General features: G+C 30.3%; 2 protein-coding genes across 3 annotated transcripts; one reads left to right on the top strand and one right to left on the bottom strand.

The window, feature by feature from the left end:
• Positions 1–4,109: 4,109 nt before the first annotated feature.
• Positions 4,110–10,406, top strand: LOC107903609 (protein DETOXIFICATION 18). 2 transcript variants are annotated; one of them, XM_016829703.2, is made up of 9 exons: positions 4,110–4,507; positions 5,452–5,996; positions 7,096–7,182; positions 7,469–7,525; positions 7,590–7,828; positions 7,905–8,023; positions 8,197–9,419; positions 9,904–9,981; positions 10,195–10,406. In XM_016829703.2, the coding sequence occupies exons 1-7, from the start codon at positions 4,238–4,240 to the stop codon at positions 8,293–8,295; spliced, it is 1,416 nt and encodes a 471-aa protein (XP_016685192.1). In that variant the 5' UTR covers positions 4,110–4,237; the 3' UTR covers positions 8,296–9,419; positions 9,904–9,981; positions 10,195–10,406. The 2 variants fall into 2 exon arrangements, with proteins under 2 accessions (XP_016685192.1, XP_016685194.1); XM_016829705.2 differs by lacking the exon at positions 7,096–7,182.
• Positions 10,407–13,192: 2,786 nt separating this feature from the next.
• LOC107903608 (indole-3-acetic acid-amido synthetase GH3.17) lies at positions 13,193–15,960 on the bottom strand. The gene is made up of 4 exons (XM_041092328.1): positions 15,449–15,960; positions 15,254–15,355; positions 13,855–14,702; positions 13,193–13,775 (listed from the first exon to the last, which is right to left on the bottom strand). The coding sequence occupies exons 1-4, from the start codon at positions 15,736–15,738 to the stop codon at positions 13,213–13,215; spliced, it is 1,803 nt and encodes a 600-aa protein (XP_040948262.1). The 5' UTR covers positions 15,739–15,960; the 3' UTR covers positions 13,193–13,212.
• Between the last annotated feature and the right edge of the window lie 2,006 nt (positions 15,961–17,966).

Below are 17,966 nucleotides of genomic sequence, written 5' to 3' on the forward strand. Positions count from 1 at the left end.
GTTTAGACTAATTAATGACATTAAAAAATTGAAGTACCAAATTATGTCAAAAATTAAGACATAGAGATTAAATTTCTAATTTTGGCATATTATAAGGACTAAAAATTGAAAACTAACTGTTGTTATATAATTTCAAAAAGAAAAATCAATAATTTAGTCAAAATGAAGTATTTAAATTGACGATGACATTAACATTATGTTAAAAATTAAAATTAAAATATTAAAATTTAAATTTAAGCTGAATATAAGAATCAAAACTAAAATTTGATATATAATTTCGAGAAAGAAATAATAAGTTGTGTATTTAGATACGTATATGTCGATAAATTCGAATGAAATATCTAATGATATTATAAAAATTAAAGTACAAAATTATGTTATAAATTAGTAAGCTTGAAGTAAATCTCTTAAAATATCTTACTTTATTCACTTTTATTTCCCTCAGTAAATAAGGTTAGATGCATGAATTTTTTGACCACTAATTTTGTTGTTTTTTCCTTTTTGAAACAACACATAGTTTTCAAATTTGTAAGCTCCAAGTAAATATCTTAAAATGATTTACTTCCCTCACTTAAAAGGTTAGATGCATGAGTAGTTTGACCATTAATTTTGTTTTTGTTTCCCTCATTTTAAATATATGAAATTCTTTAACAGTCAAATAATAGTAAGAGTAAACTATATCGCACGTCACTTTAAAATTGCATCGCTCTTATTTTGGTCATTCTTAATTTAGTAACTCTAATTAAGATGATTGCTCAAATTGGTCACTAAAGTTAAAATTTTCATTAATCCACTAACAAGTTGTTGACATGACTTTTTTTTTTACTTTTGACTAAAACTAGAGATCTCTCTGTAATTAGTCCAAAACACTTTATTATGGTTTATTTGCTACATAAGACTAAAACTTGTAGGTTCTCTCTTTTTCCTTCTTGTTTATTTATTGGGAAAAGTAATAAAGAAAAATAAGGATAGTTTTGACTCTTTTAAAACAACTCAACCCCACTCTCACCTCAACTTGACATCCTCATCACTGTTTCTCTTATCTTGGTTCTAGCCTTGTTATTTGGCATGGGGTCCTTCTTAATCATTGGTAATCAAATTCATCTTGTGAATTCAATTTTCCAAGAAATTAAGCTAGCTTTAACAATCCAATAATATTTACACAATCAAATTCATCTTAGCAATACGTTGTACCAAAATTAACAATTTTACTATAATTTTTTTTAAAATATTAAAATTGTCAAAAAAAAGTACCAATTAGCAATAGAGAAAATAACACTAAAACCAGAGGTTTCAACATCTGTCGTTACTGCCATAGAAGAAGTGTAGAGAGTTCTTTGACGGAGAGAGGAAGCATTGCAAACAAAGTGAACAGGATGTAGCGAAAGAAAGTGGAGAGAAAGACTACAGCAGAGCCAGTAATACTGAGCATAGCGTTAAGTGATGAGAGAAAGGGAAATATGGTTGACTGTCAAGCTTAACCAAGAAGTAAGTTGAGAGAATTTCAGAAAGAATTCTTTGAGAGTTCAAAATGTTGAAAATTTCAAAAGTGCCAAAAATCTCCTTACCTGTGGCAAAAGGCTCCTATTTATAGTTTTTCAAAAATAGGATTGAGTTACAAAGCTAGTAATTAATGAGAGTATTAATAGATATCTTTAAGATAGAATTGCATATTAATTAAGAAGTGATAGTGAAAGGTTTTACTGGTGATGGTGAATAATGAAGAAGAATTCACTATGTTTCTAAAAGTAGAGAAAAACACTCATCATTAAAATAAAAGGTTAAGAGGAAGCTTTTTAACTACCTTCATATCTGATTCACCAAGCCAAGCTCTCCAAAACATTTCAAAAGTGAAGATAACCCAAGAACTTTACCATATTCTGCGGTTACTTCCATTTCTTCCACTTTGGTATAAAGTACCATGTGAAACATTTTTCGTGGAAGATCTCTTAAAATGCAAGATGATGGTTGTTCTTGAATGAGAGCTGTTCTTAAATGATTATTTTGACTTGTTCCAAACTTGAGTTTTCTCAATATAAAGGTTATTCTAAATATGAGTTGTTTTGTGGTGATGTTTTTCTTGGTAAAACTTATTTTGAATAACAACTCTTTTGGGAAATTTTTTTTTCCAAATACAAGTTGTTCCAAACAATGGTTGTTCTAAACATAGTCATTCCTGAAACACTATTATTCTAAACAAGAGTTATTTTCAAATAACAATTATATTGGATGACAACTGTTCTAACTAAAACCATGTTTTCAAATAGTTATTCTGGACAAAGTTATTCTTGAACAACAGTTGTTCTGAATAATTATTCTAAACAAAAGTTGTTACTTCAGAAGAGATATGCTTGGTAGAATAATTTATTGAAATATAATATTCTTTGATTTCAAGAAATAGATAAAATATTAGTAGTCAAAATTGAGTATTTACAAAAAATTGAAAACTGAAGTGTTAAATTTGATTTATAATTTTTTATTTTACCATTTTTATCTTTACTTTTAACATTTCATGTTAATTTAATTTACATAAATTCTAAACCACTTTGAATATACATATAAATATTTGAAATAAATTATATTGATGTTAGGAAAAGAAATTACTCACTAAAGAATAAAAATTATTAAAAAAACTTATATTCAACAAAAATATAATGATAATAAAGGCTCATATGTAACAAAAAAGCCTTTAAGAAAATGCGAAAAATTAATTATGCTTTTATATTAAATTTATATCCAATTGGGCCCTTGTCGTTAAATAAAATTAATTAAGCCCTTCATTAATAGAATCTTTGGTCAACCGTTAAGATAAATTAATGAAACAATTAAATAAAGACACGTGGTAACTTTTAATTTAATCTGATATTTTCTCATACAAAAGTTAAAAATCATAAAAACTAGAATAAAGAGAAAATAGAAAACAGAATTAAGTGATATATAATGCTTATAAATTTCAATTACTTTTCCTTTTTTTCTTTTCTAATTTTTGGCAATTCTACCGATAATGTTTTTTTTTGGCAATTCTATAAATGTCTTTTTTCTTATGAAAATTAATTTTGTCTGCTTCTTGGCTTAAAATTTGGTGTAATTTGATAACACTGAGGGTGATTTTGGATGGACGGTGATTGTGGTGTAATGAAAATTTTTATTTCACAGTTACAGTAATTAATTTTATCACCACCACTATTTTTAATCTTATCGGAGGTAATCACATCCCCAAAGACACCGTAAATTTGTTTATAACAATAATTATTATACTAATAATAAAAAAATGGTAAAAGTACGACAAAACCTTTTATCTTATATATCGGATTGCATTTTAATTTTTTATTAAAAAATTAGCCCATATAAATTAGATGACTGAGCAAAATAGTCCTTCCATTTTGTTGTCTATATATAAGGTATAATAATAAATTTAGCCCTCAACCTTTACATATTTATTCAATTTGACCCTTACTTTTTTTATTGGAAGTAAATTGGAAAATTTTGAAACTAATAAGGCTAAAGGGTCAAAAAGGCCTTAGTTATAAATTTTTTTAAAAAAAAATCAAACCCATTTAAATTTTAAAAGTTATTAAAAATCTTAAAAATTATAAATAAAATTTAAGAAAATTTAAAAATATATATTTTTTATTAAAAAAAAAAGCAACACCTACCCATTAAAATATAATGGTTAGAAGAAACTTTAAAAACAATTGACCCTACTCTTTTATTGAGTGGGCATTGTTATTTTTTAATAAAATTTTTTATAATTTTTAAAAATCTTAAAAATTTTAGCTTAATTAATTTTTTTTTAAAATTTGTTACAAAGACCTTGACCCATTAGCTTCATTAGTTTAATTTTTTTTAATTTACTTTCAATAAAAAAGTATATATAGGACAAATTGAATAAATGTGTAAAATTTAAAACTAAATTTGTTATTATACCTTATATATAAACACCAAAATGAAAGGACTGTTTTGCTCACTCATTTAAGGTATAAGGGTTAATTTATCATTTTTTTTAATTAGAGAAGACAAAACGAAATTTAACTCCTAAATTCCCTTTTTCGATGACTTTTTCAAGTCGTCCATACAAAATTAGACAGAATAATTAAGAATAGAGGCTATAGTAAGTTGATAAGGTCATTCTATTTTGCTTTTCCTCTTCTTCAGAAAGCTCCCAGAAGAAGATATAGCAGCCGTTCCCCTTTTTTTCCTTTTTTGTTTTGTTTTGTTGTTTTTTTTGAAAATCGATATGTCAAACACGAATATTTCAGAAACGGTTCCGTTTTTACCGGAGATGGATGATAACAACGACGAAGATGGGAGGTGGTGGAAGAATGTTTTGGATTTGGAAGAGGCGAAGAAACAAGTGTTGTTTTCACTTCCAATGATTGTGACGAATGTTGTGTATTATTCCATAACTTTGGTGTCTGTCATGTTTGCCGGTCACCTTGGGGAGCTTCAGCTTGCTGGTGCCACGCTTGCTAATTCTTGGGCCACCGTCACTGGTTTTGCTTTCATGGTTAGTTTTCACTATTTTATCATTATTCTGTAGGATAACTTACCTAGCCACTTAACTATGGTTTTTTAATTTTTTGTCATCTAATTATGAAAAGTTACAAAATAATCATTTAATTATTAATATTTTTTTGTCAGTACTAAATTATAATAAGTTACAAAAATGATCATTCAACTATTCTATTTTGTCTTTTTTGATCACACATGATTATATTAGATTTTGGGGTGTTTCCACTTTTACGTTTGTCAGTTGGTGACCAAAAAAGACAAAATTGAATAGTTGGGTGACTAAAAAAAAGAAAAATGATAATAGTTGGGTGACATTTATTGTAGTTTACCTTTTCTTAATCTTTCATGTTCATTTTACAATCCATATTTAGAGTTTGTGATTCTCTTTTTCAATAATGTTGTCTCCAAGATTTGAACTCGTATTCTCTCATTAAGAGTGCAATCTATATTACCATTACACCATACTCTTATTGATTATTTTATTATAAAGTGAATATACCATTTGGTACCTATATTTGGCTTGAATGTTTAATTAATTTGGTACTTCAACTTTTTTTTGTCCCAATTATCTGAGTTTGACTTCAATGTTCAATTTGGTGCCTAAGTTTTTTCAAATTGATACTTGAGTTTTTCTTTGTCCCATACAAATACTTAAGTTTGACTTCAATATTCAATTTAGTACTTGAGTTTTTCTTTTGCCCCGATTAAGTACCTATGTTTTTTTTACTAAAACACACTTGTCAAATATTTATTGGATCACATGTTGTTTAGTCGAGGTGCCAAATTAAACATTGAAATCAAACTTAGATACTAAATTGAGACAAAAGCACCTCATATGCCAAATGGAACATTGAAATTAAATATAGGTACCAAATGGTATATTAACCCTTTTATCATAACTTCAATATTTTGCTTTTGTGGATTTACTTGTTTGTTAAGACAGGATTAAGTGGAGCACTGGAAACACTTTGTGGTCAAGGATTTGGTGCCAAAATTTACAGAAGATTGGGAATTTACCTCCAATCTTCTTGCATAATTTCCTGTTCTTTCGCCATCCTAATATCAATCTTATGGTTCTTCACCGAGCCCATATTGATCTTCCTTCAACAAGACGCCGAAATCTCGAAAACGGCGGCGCTTTACATCAAATATCTCATCCCAGGCTTATTTGCTTACGGATTGGTACAAAACATACTGAGATTCCTACAGTCGCAAAGTATTTTAATGCCTTTGGTGTGGTTTTCGGTTCTGCCATTGGGACTTCATTTGGGCATCGTTTACGCATTGGTTAATTGGACGGATCTGGGTTTCAAAGGAGCTCCATTGGCAGCTTCGATTTCGCTGTGGATTTCACTTGTTTTGTTATCGTCTTATGTGGTTTTGGCCCAGAGATTTGAGGAAACATGGCCGGGATTGTCGTCGGAATCGTTTCGTTTGGTCTTCGCGAACCTGAAACTCGCAATCCCTTCTGCGGCAATGGTTTGGTGAGTTCTATTTTTCCAAATTAAATTATAAAATTTTGAAGAGTCAAACAAAATTTGTCATTGTATTATTTTATAATTTTTCATTTTTTAAAGGACTAAACTTATAAATTTATTATTTTTGGGGTAAAGACTTTAAGTCTAATTATTTTGAGGTGGGTTAAATTTTAAAATTATACATGAACTTTGATTTAACATGCAATTGTATACACGAACTTTAATTTAGTACAATTCTGTGCGTGAAACTTTAATTGTGGTTTAAATATATACTTGAAACTTTAATTTTGATTTAATCATACACATTTAAAAAAATAAATTTATTTATTTATTTTTATATTACATAAATATAATTATTTATGCATAGGATATATAAACATAAAATGATGTTATATTAATAATGGAGTTAATAATTTACAAGAATTGGATCAAATCAAAATTTCATGTATACAATTGCACATTAAATCATAGTTCATGTATAATTTTGGTACATATCTTTTTTAAGTTTGAGTCAAAAGTAAGCATTTGATTATTTTAATCAGTTTGATTGTTTTTTAATTTAACCGACTTAATCGGCCTTAATATAAAATAACTAAATCGATCGACTAAGTTATTGTTAACCGATTTAATGAAACAGACTAAGATGTCATTAATTGGGTTTGGGTCGGTTTTCGAGTTGGGTTAGGTTAGATAATTGGATTTTAAGTTTGGGTAATTTAAATTATATCACATATTACAAATATATTTAAAATAATTTAAAAATAATAAATAAATAAATATAAGTCAATTAAGTTGATCGATTCGATTATAAATTTTAGTCATCAGTACTCCACTGTCCAAATCGACAAAACTGAATTAATTAAAATGAATCAAATCGTCAATTAAGTCGATTAAATTAGTCATAACTGAATAATACTCTTTTATAATTCGAGTTATTTGGATTTTGTGGTCAAATTTTAAGTCGGAACAATTAGAATTAAGTTCTTTTGAATTCAAATTAGTCTAAATTAGAGCCATTTTCATTTCGGATTTCAATTTAACTTTTAAAAATAATGATGCCAACTAAACTAAAATTTAGATAATTTTTTAAAATTGTTTTGAGCAGTTTGGAATATTGGGCGTTCGAGCTTCTAGTATTATTAGCAGGATTGATGCCTAATTCAGAAGTAACTACTTCCTTGATTGCCATGTGGTATGCTTGCCTTCAGGGGTGAATCCAGAAATTTTTTTGAGGGGGAGGAAATGAAATTTTAATTTGTAATAGTCTATATCTTTATAATTTTTAAATGATTAAATTAATTTTTTAAATTTTAAGGGTTTAAAGTGTAATTTTATCTTTATTAATTTAAAATTTTTATTTTAGTGAGCCAGGCCTTACGAGCCCCTGGATTCGCCTCTGCTTCCACTTTTATACTTTTCACTGGATCCATTTAAAGATTTCAAGATTAATGGGATTTGAGTAAAATATTTTGTTTCAGTGTGAATACAGAATCAATTGCGTACATGATTACTTACGGACTTAGTGCTGCAGCAAGGTGAGTTCAATTTTATTATTATCTTAATTAATTTACGAATTTTAAGCTAATTTAATTGAAACAGCACGAGGGTTTCGAATGAATTGGGGGCTGAGAATCCGAGGAAGGCAAAGACCGCCATGGTTGTGTCACTCAAGCTTTCAATCCTTCTGGCTCTAACAGTGGTTGTTGCATTAGCATTTGGGCATAACATATGGGCTGCTTTCTTCACCAACACTGCTTCCATTATTAACCAATTTGCTTCAATCACACCCTTCCTTTTAATCTCCATTACCATCGATTCTTTTCAAGGCATCTTATCAGGTAATTTCAGAAAGAAAAAACAAACAATTTAGTGAAGAAATGGAAGGATTAAAATGAAATGAATAAAATGTTGCAGGGGTGGCCAGAGGAAGCGGATGGCAGGTGTTGGCTGTGTGGGCCAACTTGGGGACCTTTTATTTAATTGGAATGCCAGTTGCAGGGATTCTTGCTTTTAAGTTCAAGCTTTATGCTAAGGTAAGTGTCTCAGCCAGATATCAGTTTGACTGCTCTAATTAATTTATTCCATTTAATTATATAAATTTTTTCATAAGTCCTCTGGATAAATAATTTTGTTCCCAATCTTTCCCTAAATATTCACATTTTAATGGAATTTAACCTTTTTTTATATATATATTTTCTTTCATCAGGGTTTGTGGATAGGGTTGATATGTGGTCTTTCATGCCAAGCTGCTGCCCTCCTGCTTCTTACTTTGTGTAGAAAATGGACTAAAATTGAGCTTTCCTAACAAATTAATATTCAACCATAGTTAAATCTTAACTAATCTTCATACTTTATGGGTATTCATTTGTCGAGACTTATTTAAAATAGTGAATTTGAAATTTAAATGATTTGAGTTTGTTGATACGTGAAATAAAGGAGGGAAAGGGTTTTCTAGTGATGAAGCAAGGAAGAAGATCATAGAATGGAATGTCTAAAGTGTCGTCCCTTAAAGAGGATTTTTAAAAATATATATAAGAGAAGTTTTTCGAGTCAGTGTCTGGATGAAGTTATGATATATTTTACTATAATTATATAACAATGTTCAAATTTTGTTATGTTTTTTGTTCTAATATTGGAGATCGATCCTTTTAATAACAAAGTGACTAGAAATAATAATCGGATATTTACAAATTTTTTAAATAAATTCTCTTGATTTACCTAAATAAGTTTTCTTATGTGTTTATTACCTACATATTATTATTTCAATGATTAAAATAGCAATACTCTTTGAATATTATTTTCACCTACAAAATTACTACCACAATGACTGTTGGTGTAACAGCTTAATTTTTAGTGGTGTCGGAAACAGTGATTCGAGATCACTAAATTCAACCAATGAGTTTTAAAATTTAATAAATAAATACATATGAGTCAAGTGTGATTATAGAAGAACTTTGGATTAGTGAATTTTGTGATTTAAAAAGAAATTAATAAGTAAATTCGGTCTAAAACGAGGTATCGAAACCTCGAACTCATAAATTGAGCCATAAATATTTTTAGAAATATTTATAGAGTGTCATTGAGTTGGTATTAAAGTTTCGTTAGAAAATTCTAACATTTGGATGGTCAATTAATTAAAAGTACTAAATTGAAAATAGTGTAAAATTTGTTAAAGTATGATTAAATAGCATAAGTGACTAATAAGGAGGGATTTAAAAGGCAATTAGGCCCAAATTATATGGGCTGGACGGTTTGGGCAAGAAAATCAGCAAGAAAATAAGGAGAAACAAAGGGCAAAATTAGAAATTTAGCAAATTAAACATATAAGACAAAGACAAAATTGAAAAATCTAGAGATTTATTCATAATTCATCAGCAAATACGCCATACGAGGTCTGAAACAAGCTGGTTTCTCATATTTTTATACCATGTGAGTTCAATTCTTTCTTTTCCTTCGAAATTTTTATGTTTTGTGACTTTTACAACTAGGTCCAACTATTGAATTCATTAGTTTTTGATTCCATGGGTGATTTTGTAATTTACCATGAAGAATTTATAGAATTTTATGATGAATTATCAAATATTTGAAGCTTTAATTTCATTATATTATGATTTTATTAAGTGATTTTAGTAGAAAATGATTTTTAGGACCTAATTGTGAAAAAGCTAGGAATTAGGGTTTTGTACTGAAATTATAAATATCAAAGGCTGTATAATAGCCTAAAATTATTAGATAAAGTGTTATTTGAGGTAAAATTTGTTCAATTGAAGTGTTAATTGAGTAGGGACTAAATTGTAAAAATTGTAAATTTTGGGGTAAAAGTGTAATTTCAAAAATTGAAGGGCATAAATTGTGAATTGAATTAGTATTGAAATAGGTGCTAATGAATGGAAAATTTCATATTATAAATCAGGAATCTGAAGATAAACAAGGAAAAGAAAAAGTCACTGATTAGTCCTTGAAATATTACAACTCCTACAAATAAGCCCAGGTAAGTTCATACGGCTGAAATTTTATGATTAATTGTTAATGTGGGAATGATTTAATGTATTAATTCGTGTATTTTTGTTGAATTATGATTATTGTAAAAATGTGAAAAATCAAACTGACTAAATGCTAAAGTTACATATTTTATGTAATTAAATTGGTTAATTTATGAGAGTGCACCACTAATTTTTCCATGTTTACATTGAATTTTGTGCAGGGATGCAATTTGAGGCTAAATAGAAGAAAAAGAAAACAATTGGGCTATATTGAAGAAAGAAGCAAAGAAGGAGGGCCAAAGCAAAATTTTTCCAAGATTAATTAGCTGAAATTTTTGTTGACTTAGTGGGAGATTATTTTGGGATTTTTTTTTAATATCATGGAATATTTTTCCTTGATTTTCTATGATAGTGGCTCTTAATTTAACAAGGCTAGCTACTAGTATTAATAGAGGCTACATAGTTCATTTTATTCATCAATTCAAAAATCAAGCTTTCATCTTTCAATACATTCTCTCTTTTCTACTCAAGAATTTATTTGTTGTTTTTAATTTCCTTTACTTTCAATCCATTAATTTTCAGCTTGTTACCACTTAAACCATTACAATTTCTTTTTCAAACTTTCTTCCATTTCCAATAGCTAACCCACTTTAATACACCACCAAAATTCTAGCCCCCATACTTAATCACGCCACCCATCCTTTTCACCCATTTCACCTTATTTAATTTATGCCCAATGCCGAAATGCCCCAAACCTTAGTTAACTAAATCCATTTTCAGCTTTAGGTCGATGCATGTATCTACAAAAAGAAAATTTTTCTCCAAAATAGGACTTGACCCTCATGGTTTGAACAATTCAACAATTTAATCCTAGCACATTAACATCTCAAGTAACCTAGCCTAAGAAGTAAGTAAATATATTTAAGAATTTATTAGAGCTTGATAGACTTACCTTTCATTTTATTATTTTTGTACTTAGGACATTTTCGAATTTTTTGACGCGAGACATGATGACAACCCAAGCTCTATGTTCCGGGTACTCAATTCGGACATCTCTAAGCAGGTTATTTCGCCCTACTCATGATAACTTGTTAGCGGAGTGAGTGCAAAGAAATTGGACAGCCACACGAACCTTTTTACGCGAGATGTGATGACAACCCAAGCACCACGTTCCGGTTACTCAGCCCGATGTAAGTTCAAATTAAGGGATCCGTAGGATTTAGTACATACGTTTAATAACCATTGACGAATTAACGAATAAGTCCATGGTGGATCCGTGGCAAAATGTGGAACATAGATATGGTAATTTTGTAAAGAAAACCATACTAAGTTGTGAAATGTAGGTATAGTATTTCAGTAATGAAAATCATACTAAGTTGTGAAAAGTAGGTTGATATTTTAGTGAAGAAAACCATATTGAGTTATAGCATTGTAAAGGATTCAAACAAATCGTGGCACCAAGCAAATGGTGTACTCAAATCCGTAAGATGATCCTTAATTTAACAAGTATTTGTAAGTGCAATTGGAGCTAAATGTTAGAATATAAGTTGATATCTGATATTGAGCTCAATTGAGTAAATTCATTGTTTGAGATTGTGATTGGCAGGAAATATTGCATACTTGTTTATTAAAAATGTTAGTGAAATTTTGGTAAGATTCTATTATGAGCCTATGAACTTACTAAGCTTTCTGTAAGCTTACTTGCATGTGTTTATTATTTCTTGTAGATTGACGTATATATATGTTCGGGGGATCGGATCTACATTAAGGATCACACAAACCAGATTTACTCTGGTAGATTTTATTAAACAACTTTTTGATTTATATGACATGTATAGGGGTTGAAGTAATAAATTAATAGTATGAATGATTAAGCATGAAAAGTAAATCTGAATGTGATGGTTGAGGTAGATATTGAAATATACATGTTTTAGCTTGAAATGATTGATTGTGTTTAAGTCCGGTAATGCCTCATACCCTATTCCGGCGTCGGACACAGGGAAGGGGTGTTACAATGAGTCAAGTTAATTTGACTCGGATCAATTTAAAATTCGAATGTCTTATAAATATTGTGTAAGGTTTAATGGTGTAAAAAGTTTTTAAACTTTTTCAAAAAAAAGTAATTAAGTCTGTTTTTTTTTTTCATTCAATTGGGTACTTAATTTTCAAAATGTATCAAAAAGGACTTCAAATTTTTTCAAAAAAAAAACAATTAAGCTTCTACTTTTTTTTTTTTTGCACTTAATTAGGTACTTGAGCTGCAAAATGCATGAAAAAGGCCGTCGAACTTTTTCAAAAAAACCAATTAAGCTCCAGTTTTTTTTCTCACTCAATTGGGTACTTGAACTACCAAAATCATAAAAAAGACCCTCAAACTTAAAAAAAGAAGCAATTAACCTCTTGTTTTTTTTTTTGCACTCGATTGAGTACTTTAACTGCTAAAATGCATAAAAAGACTATTTGATCGTTGACTTTAATGTTTACCATTAAAATTAACAGCTCTTAATTTTTTTTCAGTTAAAGCCACCACGTGTCACAACCATTGTGTGACATGTGGTAAAAAATGATAAAAATAAAAATCAATAAAATTTATAAAAATGAATAAATTTTAATAAAAATATTTAAATTTTATTAAAAAATAGAAAAAAACTATAAAAATCGTAAAAATTGTAAAATATATAAAATTGTAAAAATATATAAAAATGTCAAAAAAATATAAAATTATTCCAACTAAAAAATTATAAAATTTTATAAAGTAGTAAGAAAATTATAAAAAATGTAAAGAAATATAAAATTTGTAAAAAAAATTATAAAAATTATCTTACCAAAAGAAGTATTTTATAATTTTTCTATAACTCTTATTAATTTTTATTTTTTATCATTTTTTGTAGCATATCACGTTGTGTTGTTACAAATGATGGTTTTAACTTAAAAAAAACAGAAATCTAACGTTTAAAGTTAATGTTTAAATGTTCTTTTTTATACGTTTTATATTTTTTTTATGATTTTTATAAAAGTTTACAATCTTTATAATTTTTTTACAATTTTTATAATTTTTTTTGTCACATGTCACGTTGTGGTTGTGGCACGGGGTGACTTGAAATGAAAAAAAATAAGAGTTTGCGATCAAAGAAATTTTTTGGATGTATTTTAATAGTTTAAGTACACAATTGAGTAAAAAAAGCAGGGCTTAATTATTTTTTAGAAAATATTAATGCAGATTAGAAATATAAATTCATTCAACTTAAAAAGAAAGTATTGGGACTGAAAAACTTTTCTAGCACCCCGGAATTCAATACCTTCACAGCTTCCTCAGATTTAATACAAGAAGGTGTCTTGTATTGGTTGATAGAAGCCCCCTTTGATACATAAAAGTCCATAAGCGCATCAAATGTTCCATGCTTTACCACTCTTACCTCTAATGCTGCAATTTTATTGGCCTCTCTAAGGGACTTATATGTGAAATCCAATGATTCTTCTACTATGGAGCAGCATTCTTCCATTATCTTGGCATCAAGTTTTAGCCATCTATTCCTTTCTTTGAACTTGAGTTCCCAAAACAATACATACCGGCCTGGTATCGATGAAGTCTCCGCATAGCTACTGAATGTCATCAGTACGAAACCAAGTGGTTCAAGATGGCGTTTTGCGTTCCCGATGGCCTTCAAGAGGTCTTCCTCGCTTGTTTTGTCCATATCAATACTCAAAACAGTATTCCGTCGTTCGACAAACTGGAACTGCGGAGAGTTGTTATGGAAACCGGTTAACTTGAGAACGTCCCCAACTCGGTATCGATACAGGCCTGGAAAGACAATTAAAACACTTTATTAACCAAACAAATCTAATATTTCAAATCTAAAACAGGAAATGGGAAATATTACCCGCGAAAGTTGTGACGACAACCTCATAATATTGACCGAGTTTCACATTTGCAGAATCAACAGGTTCAACATTTCCATTTGCATTTGTCATTTCCGACGACCATTGGCTTGAAACACCATCAAGATTGGATTCTCGAGCCTTCTCTTCCCCATCTTTATCCACAGGGAGAAACTCAAAGTATGCCATGTTTGGGAGAAAGGTGTAAGAGACATCGTAGGGGTTGCTTAGAGGATTTAAATTGATCCCGAAAGTAGACTCCGAAGAACCATAACTTGGTGAAACTAAAGGGATCCCACCACCATAAAAATCAAGCAATGAAATGTATTGGCTCATGGTACCAGTAATGACGGAATTAATATATTTTGCTTTAGGCCAAAGTTTCTTAATAATCCCTTCCCATGATTCATTGCCACATATCTGTTCAATAGTATCAGCCAATTCTGGATTAGGCCTAGTCAGGATCGATGACACAGCGTTCCTACAACCAGGGTCAGTAATCCAATCACTAAGGCAACCAGTTCTTATGTTCGAACACAGTTCGTTCCAGTGATCTTCTAAGAACTTGATGCTCCTTGCCAAAACGGATCCAAAGATCGAACTGATTGAAACAACATGATCACGTTGCAGCAAACCAGTAAGCAATTGGCAGTACATACTTTGCTTGTGGTCCAAGCAGAGAATCGTCTCAATAGGACTTGTGCAGATTTTGGGCGCACTTTTCTTGAAGCTATCGCTCATGAAGTAGCACGATGTGAGCGTTCTCACTGTTAAACCTGATGGAGTTTCACTCCCTTTTTTGACAAAAAAAAGGCTCATTGTTTTGCCTTTTTCCAAGCCATCAAAATATCTGTCATACCATTAAAAGAATGAAAGGAAAAAAGCAAGTTAAACTAGTTATTTCTTTAGACTATGTTACTCGAACACCGGTGCAAGTGTGTGAAGTGTGATATAGATGTAAATTTTTCCCAAGATGTTTATGTAACTACATCATTCTTCAAACCGATATCCTTATATGCACCAAAATGAGTGTTAAACATGGATGCTAGCAAAAATAAAGAGTCGGAAGTAAAATAGATTTAAGCTGCATAGTAATAAGTAATACCAACAAATTAATGTGGGTGGTAAATTAAAATTTCAAGCCTTTTTAACTTTTAAGGATTGTGGGTGATTTGGGTTTTGTGATTCAGGTGTTCTGGTTAAGTGCTGATCTTGGAAGGATTTGGGTAAGTCCAATTTCTGCCTTTTTGTGTTTTCTAAACAATGCTCAAGAGGTGTTTGATGGTTTGCCCCTTAGAATAACAAAGCCTGGGTATTCTTTTCAAGGAAAATTTGGGTGATTTTGTAATGGTAAGTGCCTAATTCTTTTCAATAAAAATGCAAAAAATTAAGGCTTCTTACTTTTTTACGACTGGATCAACCAAGGTGAGTTCTAACGTCTTTTTCTCAAAATTTTCAGCTGTCATAGGTATCAACTTCGGCTGCCCTCCTGAAGTACCAGAGCTGCATAAAAAATTTAATGGTTTAAGAACATAAAAAACTTATGGAAATCTTTCAAAAATTAAGAGTAAAAAAAACTAAGAACAAGTTGCATACCTTTGGATGAACTCGGAGATGGGGTCAGCTAAAAGGATATTTGAAGTCTCCCCATTGGCAATTCGATCGATGTAAGGCTTTATATCTTCGTAAGTAACAATGGGTACATTGTTTTTGAAGAGTTGTTTATCAGTTTGGCCATGGAGGAATCGAGTTAGATATTCAGTTCCAGCATTTCTCAGCAGTATCTCCTCTAATACTTGTTCTTGAATTCGATGACCATTTTCGGTTAATTCCTCCAAAAAATTCAACCCATTTTCATAATCTTTCGTTCCCATCAGATCAGCCATGAAAACAAGGATTTTTTTTTAATGAGCTGATAAATATTCTAACACTTCAAAAGACATGATCACAATTTCTTTTTTTGTGGATATGTTTGAAGTGGGATAGATGATTATGATTCTGAAACTGGTTGACACAGCTGATGTGGTGGCGGCCGTATGTACTGTACACCGCACAGAAAGATACAAATCCTTTAAATTATTGCATTACATAAAAAAATTATAAGAACTTTTATAAATAAAAAATAAGAATATACATTAAAAGTTAAAAAAATACATTTGGTCTCGTATGAATTTGGTTAAATTCTGATATTAGTCCCTGTACTTTATAAAAGCTATTGATTTATTCCTTATAATTTAATTTGGTCATCTTTGGTCCTTGTACTTTTTAAATTTGAAAATTTCAATCCTCACCAAATGATGATTGTTAAATTCATTAAGTTAAGTTTTTATTATTTCCAAAAGCTGATGTGCCAAATAAATTATCATGTATGTAATGTCATGTCAGCTTGTTATTTCAATATATTACTTACAAAAATCACAGTTAATGGATTAATGACTATCATTTACGTCAAGATTGAAATTTCAAGATTAACGATTATCAGTTAATGGGCTTCTATTTCATTCGTTGGTTTTTGCGAACATCTCTGTCTTCAAGATAGTATTTGGCAGACATTCCACATAAGATAGTAATTGGTTGACTTTTTGCGTAAGACGTCTCTGGTGGACTTCCTTTTTGCTGGCGACCTTGTTGTCAAGACATATTTAGGAATAAGTTCTGTAGAACCGTCTCACTTCCTTATGACCCCTGTTGACTTGTCTATCACCTCTGGTGGACTCTTATTAACGAATACTTCTTTGCAATTACTCTGAAGAAAATATCTTTGTTTTTTTCCACACATATCTACGCACAAGGCGTTTTTACATATTCCTCATGCCTTCCCATCTTGACTGTACCTCTTATCAGCACGCTTGTCCGCATTCCTATATGCAAGAATTATTATAACTAACTTCGTGACGGGAGTCATATAAGGGTTTCCACATATATACCCTAACTGACTTTCCTGTTTATTGCCCTGGTGGACTTCATTTTGTTAAAAGGTGTACCTGTCTTTCATTGAATCATGCCATGACTCTCCATGGACTTTCGACTCTGATGATTCAATAAACCTCTTTCGAAGTGTTGCTCTGTAAATCCTGTAGATAATCATTTTCATGGTGTCGCTTCATAGAGCCTGTAGATAACCATTTTCATGGTGTCGCTCCATAAAGCCTGTAGATAACCGTACCACGATGCCACCAAACTTTCTCAAATCCCCTATATCCATCCATTCCTCCATTATGCCATTTTTCTATCTTCAACTAACCCGCCAAAGTAACTTCCTTCATGCTCTGCATTTTATATACATACATTTCACGCATAAAATTATGCCTAGTATCATAACATGTAGTACGCCACATGTTAAATCATCAATACACAATCATATTTTGCACCCAGAGAACATACTTCCAGGCATTCATATATTTATACAGCTTTATGCATACACAACTTTCTCATTCACCATAATAATATACAACCATGGAATTCAAACTGAACCTAGAGCAAAAATACAAGCAAAAACATTCAAGCAACACAATAACCAACAAACACCCAAAAGTGGAGTACGAAACTCATCTGTTATCTTTCGTCCTCGACAACTTAGCTTTTCCATATGCCAGAGCCTCTTTTATCCTAGCAGCTAAGCATGACAACCAAATATATTAGTTAAACTGAAGGAATTTGAACTTAAAACCTAGAATCCAATATCATGTAGAAACTTTTTATTTTCAAATATTTCAAAAATCATTACTTCTCTTTTTCTCAATTTTACGAATACAAAGAGATGAAGAAGCTTATAGCTCACCGAATTCTCTACTTTCTATACTCAAACCTCACGATCATTGTCTCATGTAGAGCTTTCCTCAACTTTCTCTTCTTCGGAGCAAATAAAGAAGATGATGCAGACGAGAAGAAAATGAAACAGAAGTGAAAAGAATTTTACCTCCCTAAAAATCCTTCTCACACATATGTATAATCATTCTTGCATGGTCACTAAAGTCTCAAATAACCTATCCATCAGTGATCATTCTGCTTCCCACTAAGGAACCAGCTAGTTCCAGCTTAGTTGAACCAGAATTGAGACCTAACTTATTACCATTTAGTCACTAAATTTCCCAGATTTTTTAATGGAGCCCAC

This window comes from Gossypium hirsutum, chromosome D05 (genome assembly GCF_007990345.1).
Source record: "Gossypium hirsutum isolate 1008001.06 chromosome D05, Gossypium_hirsutum_v2.1, whole genome shotgun sequence".
NCBI classification, from domain to species: domain Eukaryota; kingdom Viridiplantae; phylum Streptophyta; class Magnoliopsida; order Malvales; family Malvaceae; genus Gossypium; species Gossypium hirsutum.

What these genes read in the sequence shown, in the direction of transcription:
- LOC107903608 (XM_041092328.1), bottom strand. Translation starts at nt 15,738, where the DNA reads ATGGCTGATCTGATGGGAACGAAAGATTATGAAAATGGGTTGAATTTT. An exon ending in GTTGATCCAGTCGTAAAAAA is followed by an intron (nt 14,703 to 15,253) that starts GTAAGAAGCCTT and finishes ATGGTATGACAG; the next exon opens with ATATTTTGATGGCTTGGAAA. An exon ending in TGTCGTCACAACTTTCGCGG is followed by an intron (nt 13,776 to 13,854) that starts GTAATATTTCCC and finishes TTGTCTTTCCAG; the next exon opens with GCCTGTATCGATACCGAGTT.
- LOC107903609 (XM_016829703.2), top strand. Translation starts at nt 4,238, where the DNA reads ATGTCAAACACGAATATTTCAGAAACGGTTCCGTTTTTACCGGAGATG. An exon ending in CCTTCTGCGGCAATGGTTTG is followed by an intron (nt 5,997 to 7,095) that starts GTGAGTTCTATT and finishes TGTTTTGAGCAG; the next exon opens with TTTGGAATATTGGGCGTTCG. An exon ending in ACTTCCTTGATTGCCATGTG is followed by an intron (nt 7,183 to 7,468) that starts GTATGCTTGCCT and finishes ATTTTGTTTCAG; the next exon opens with TGTGAATACAGAATCAATTG.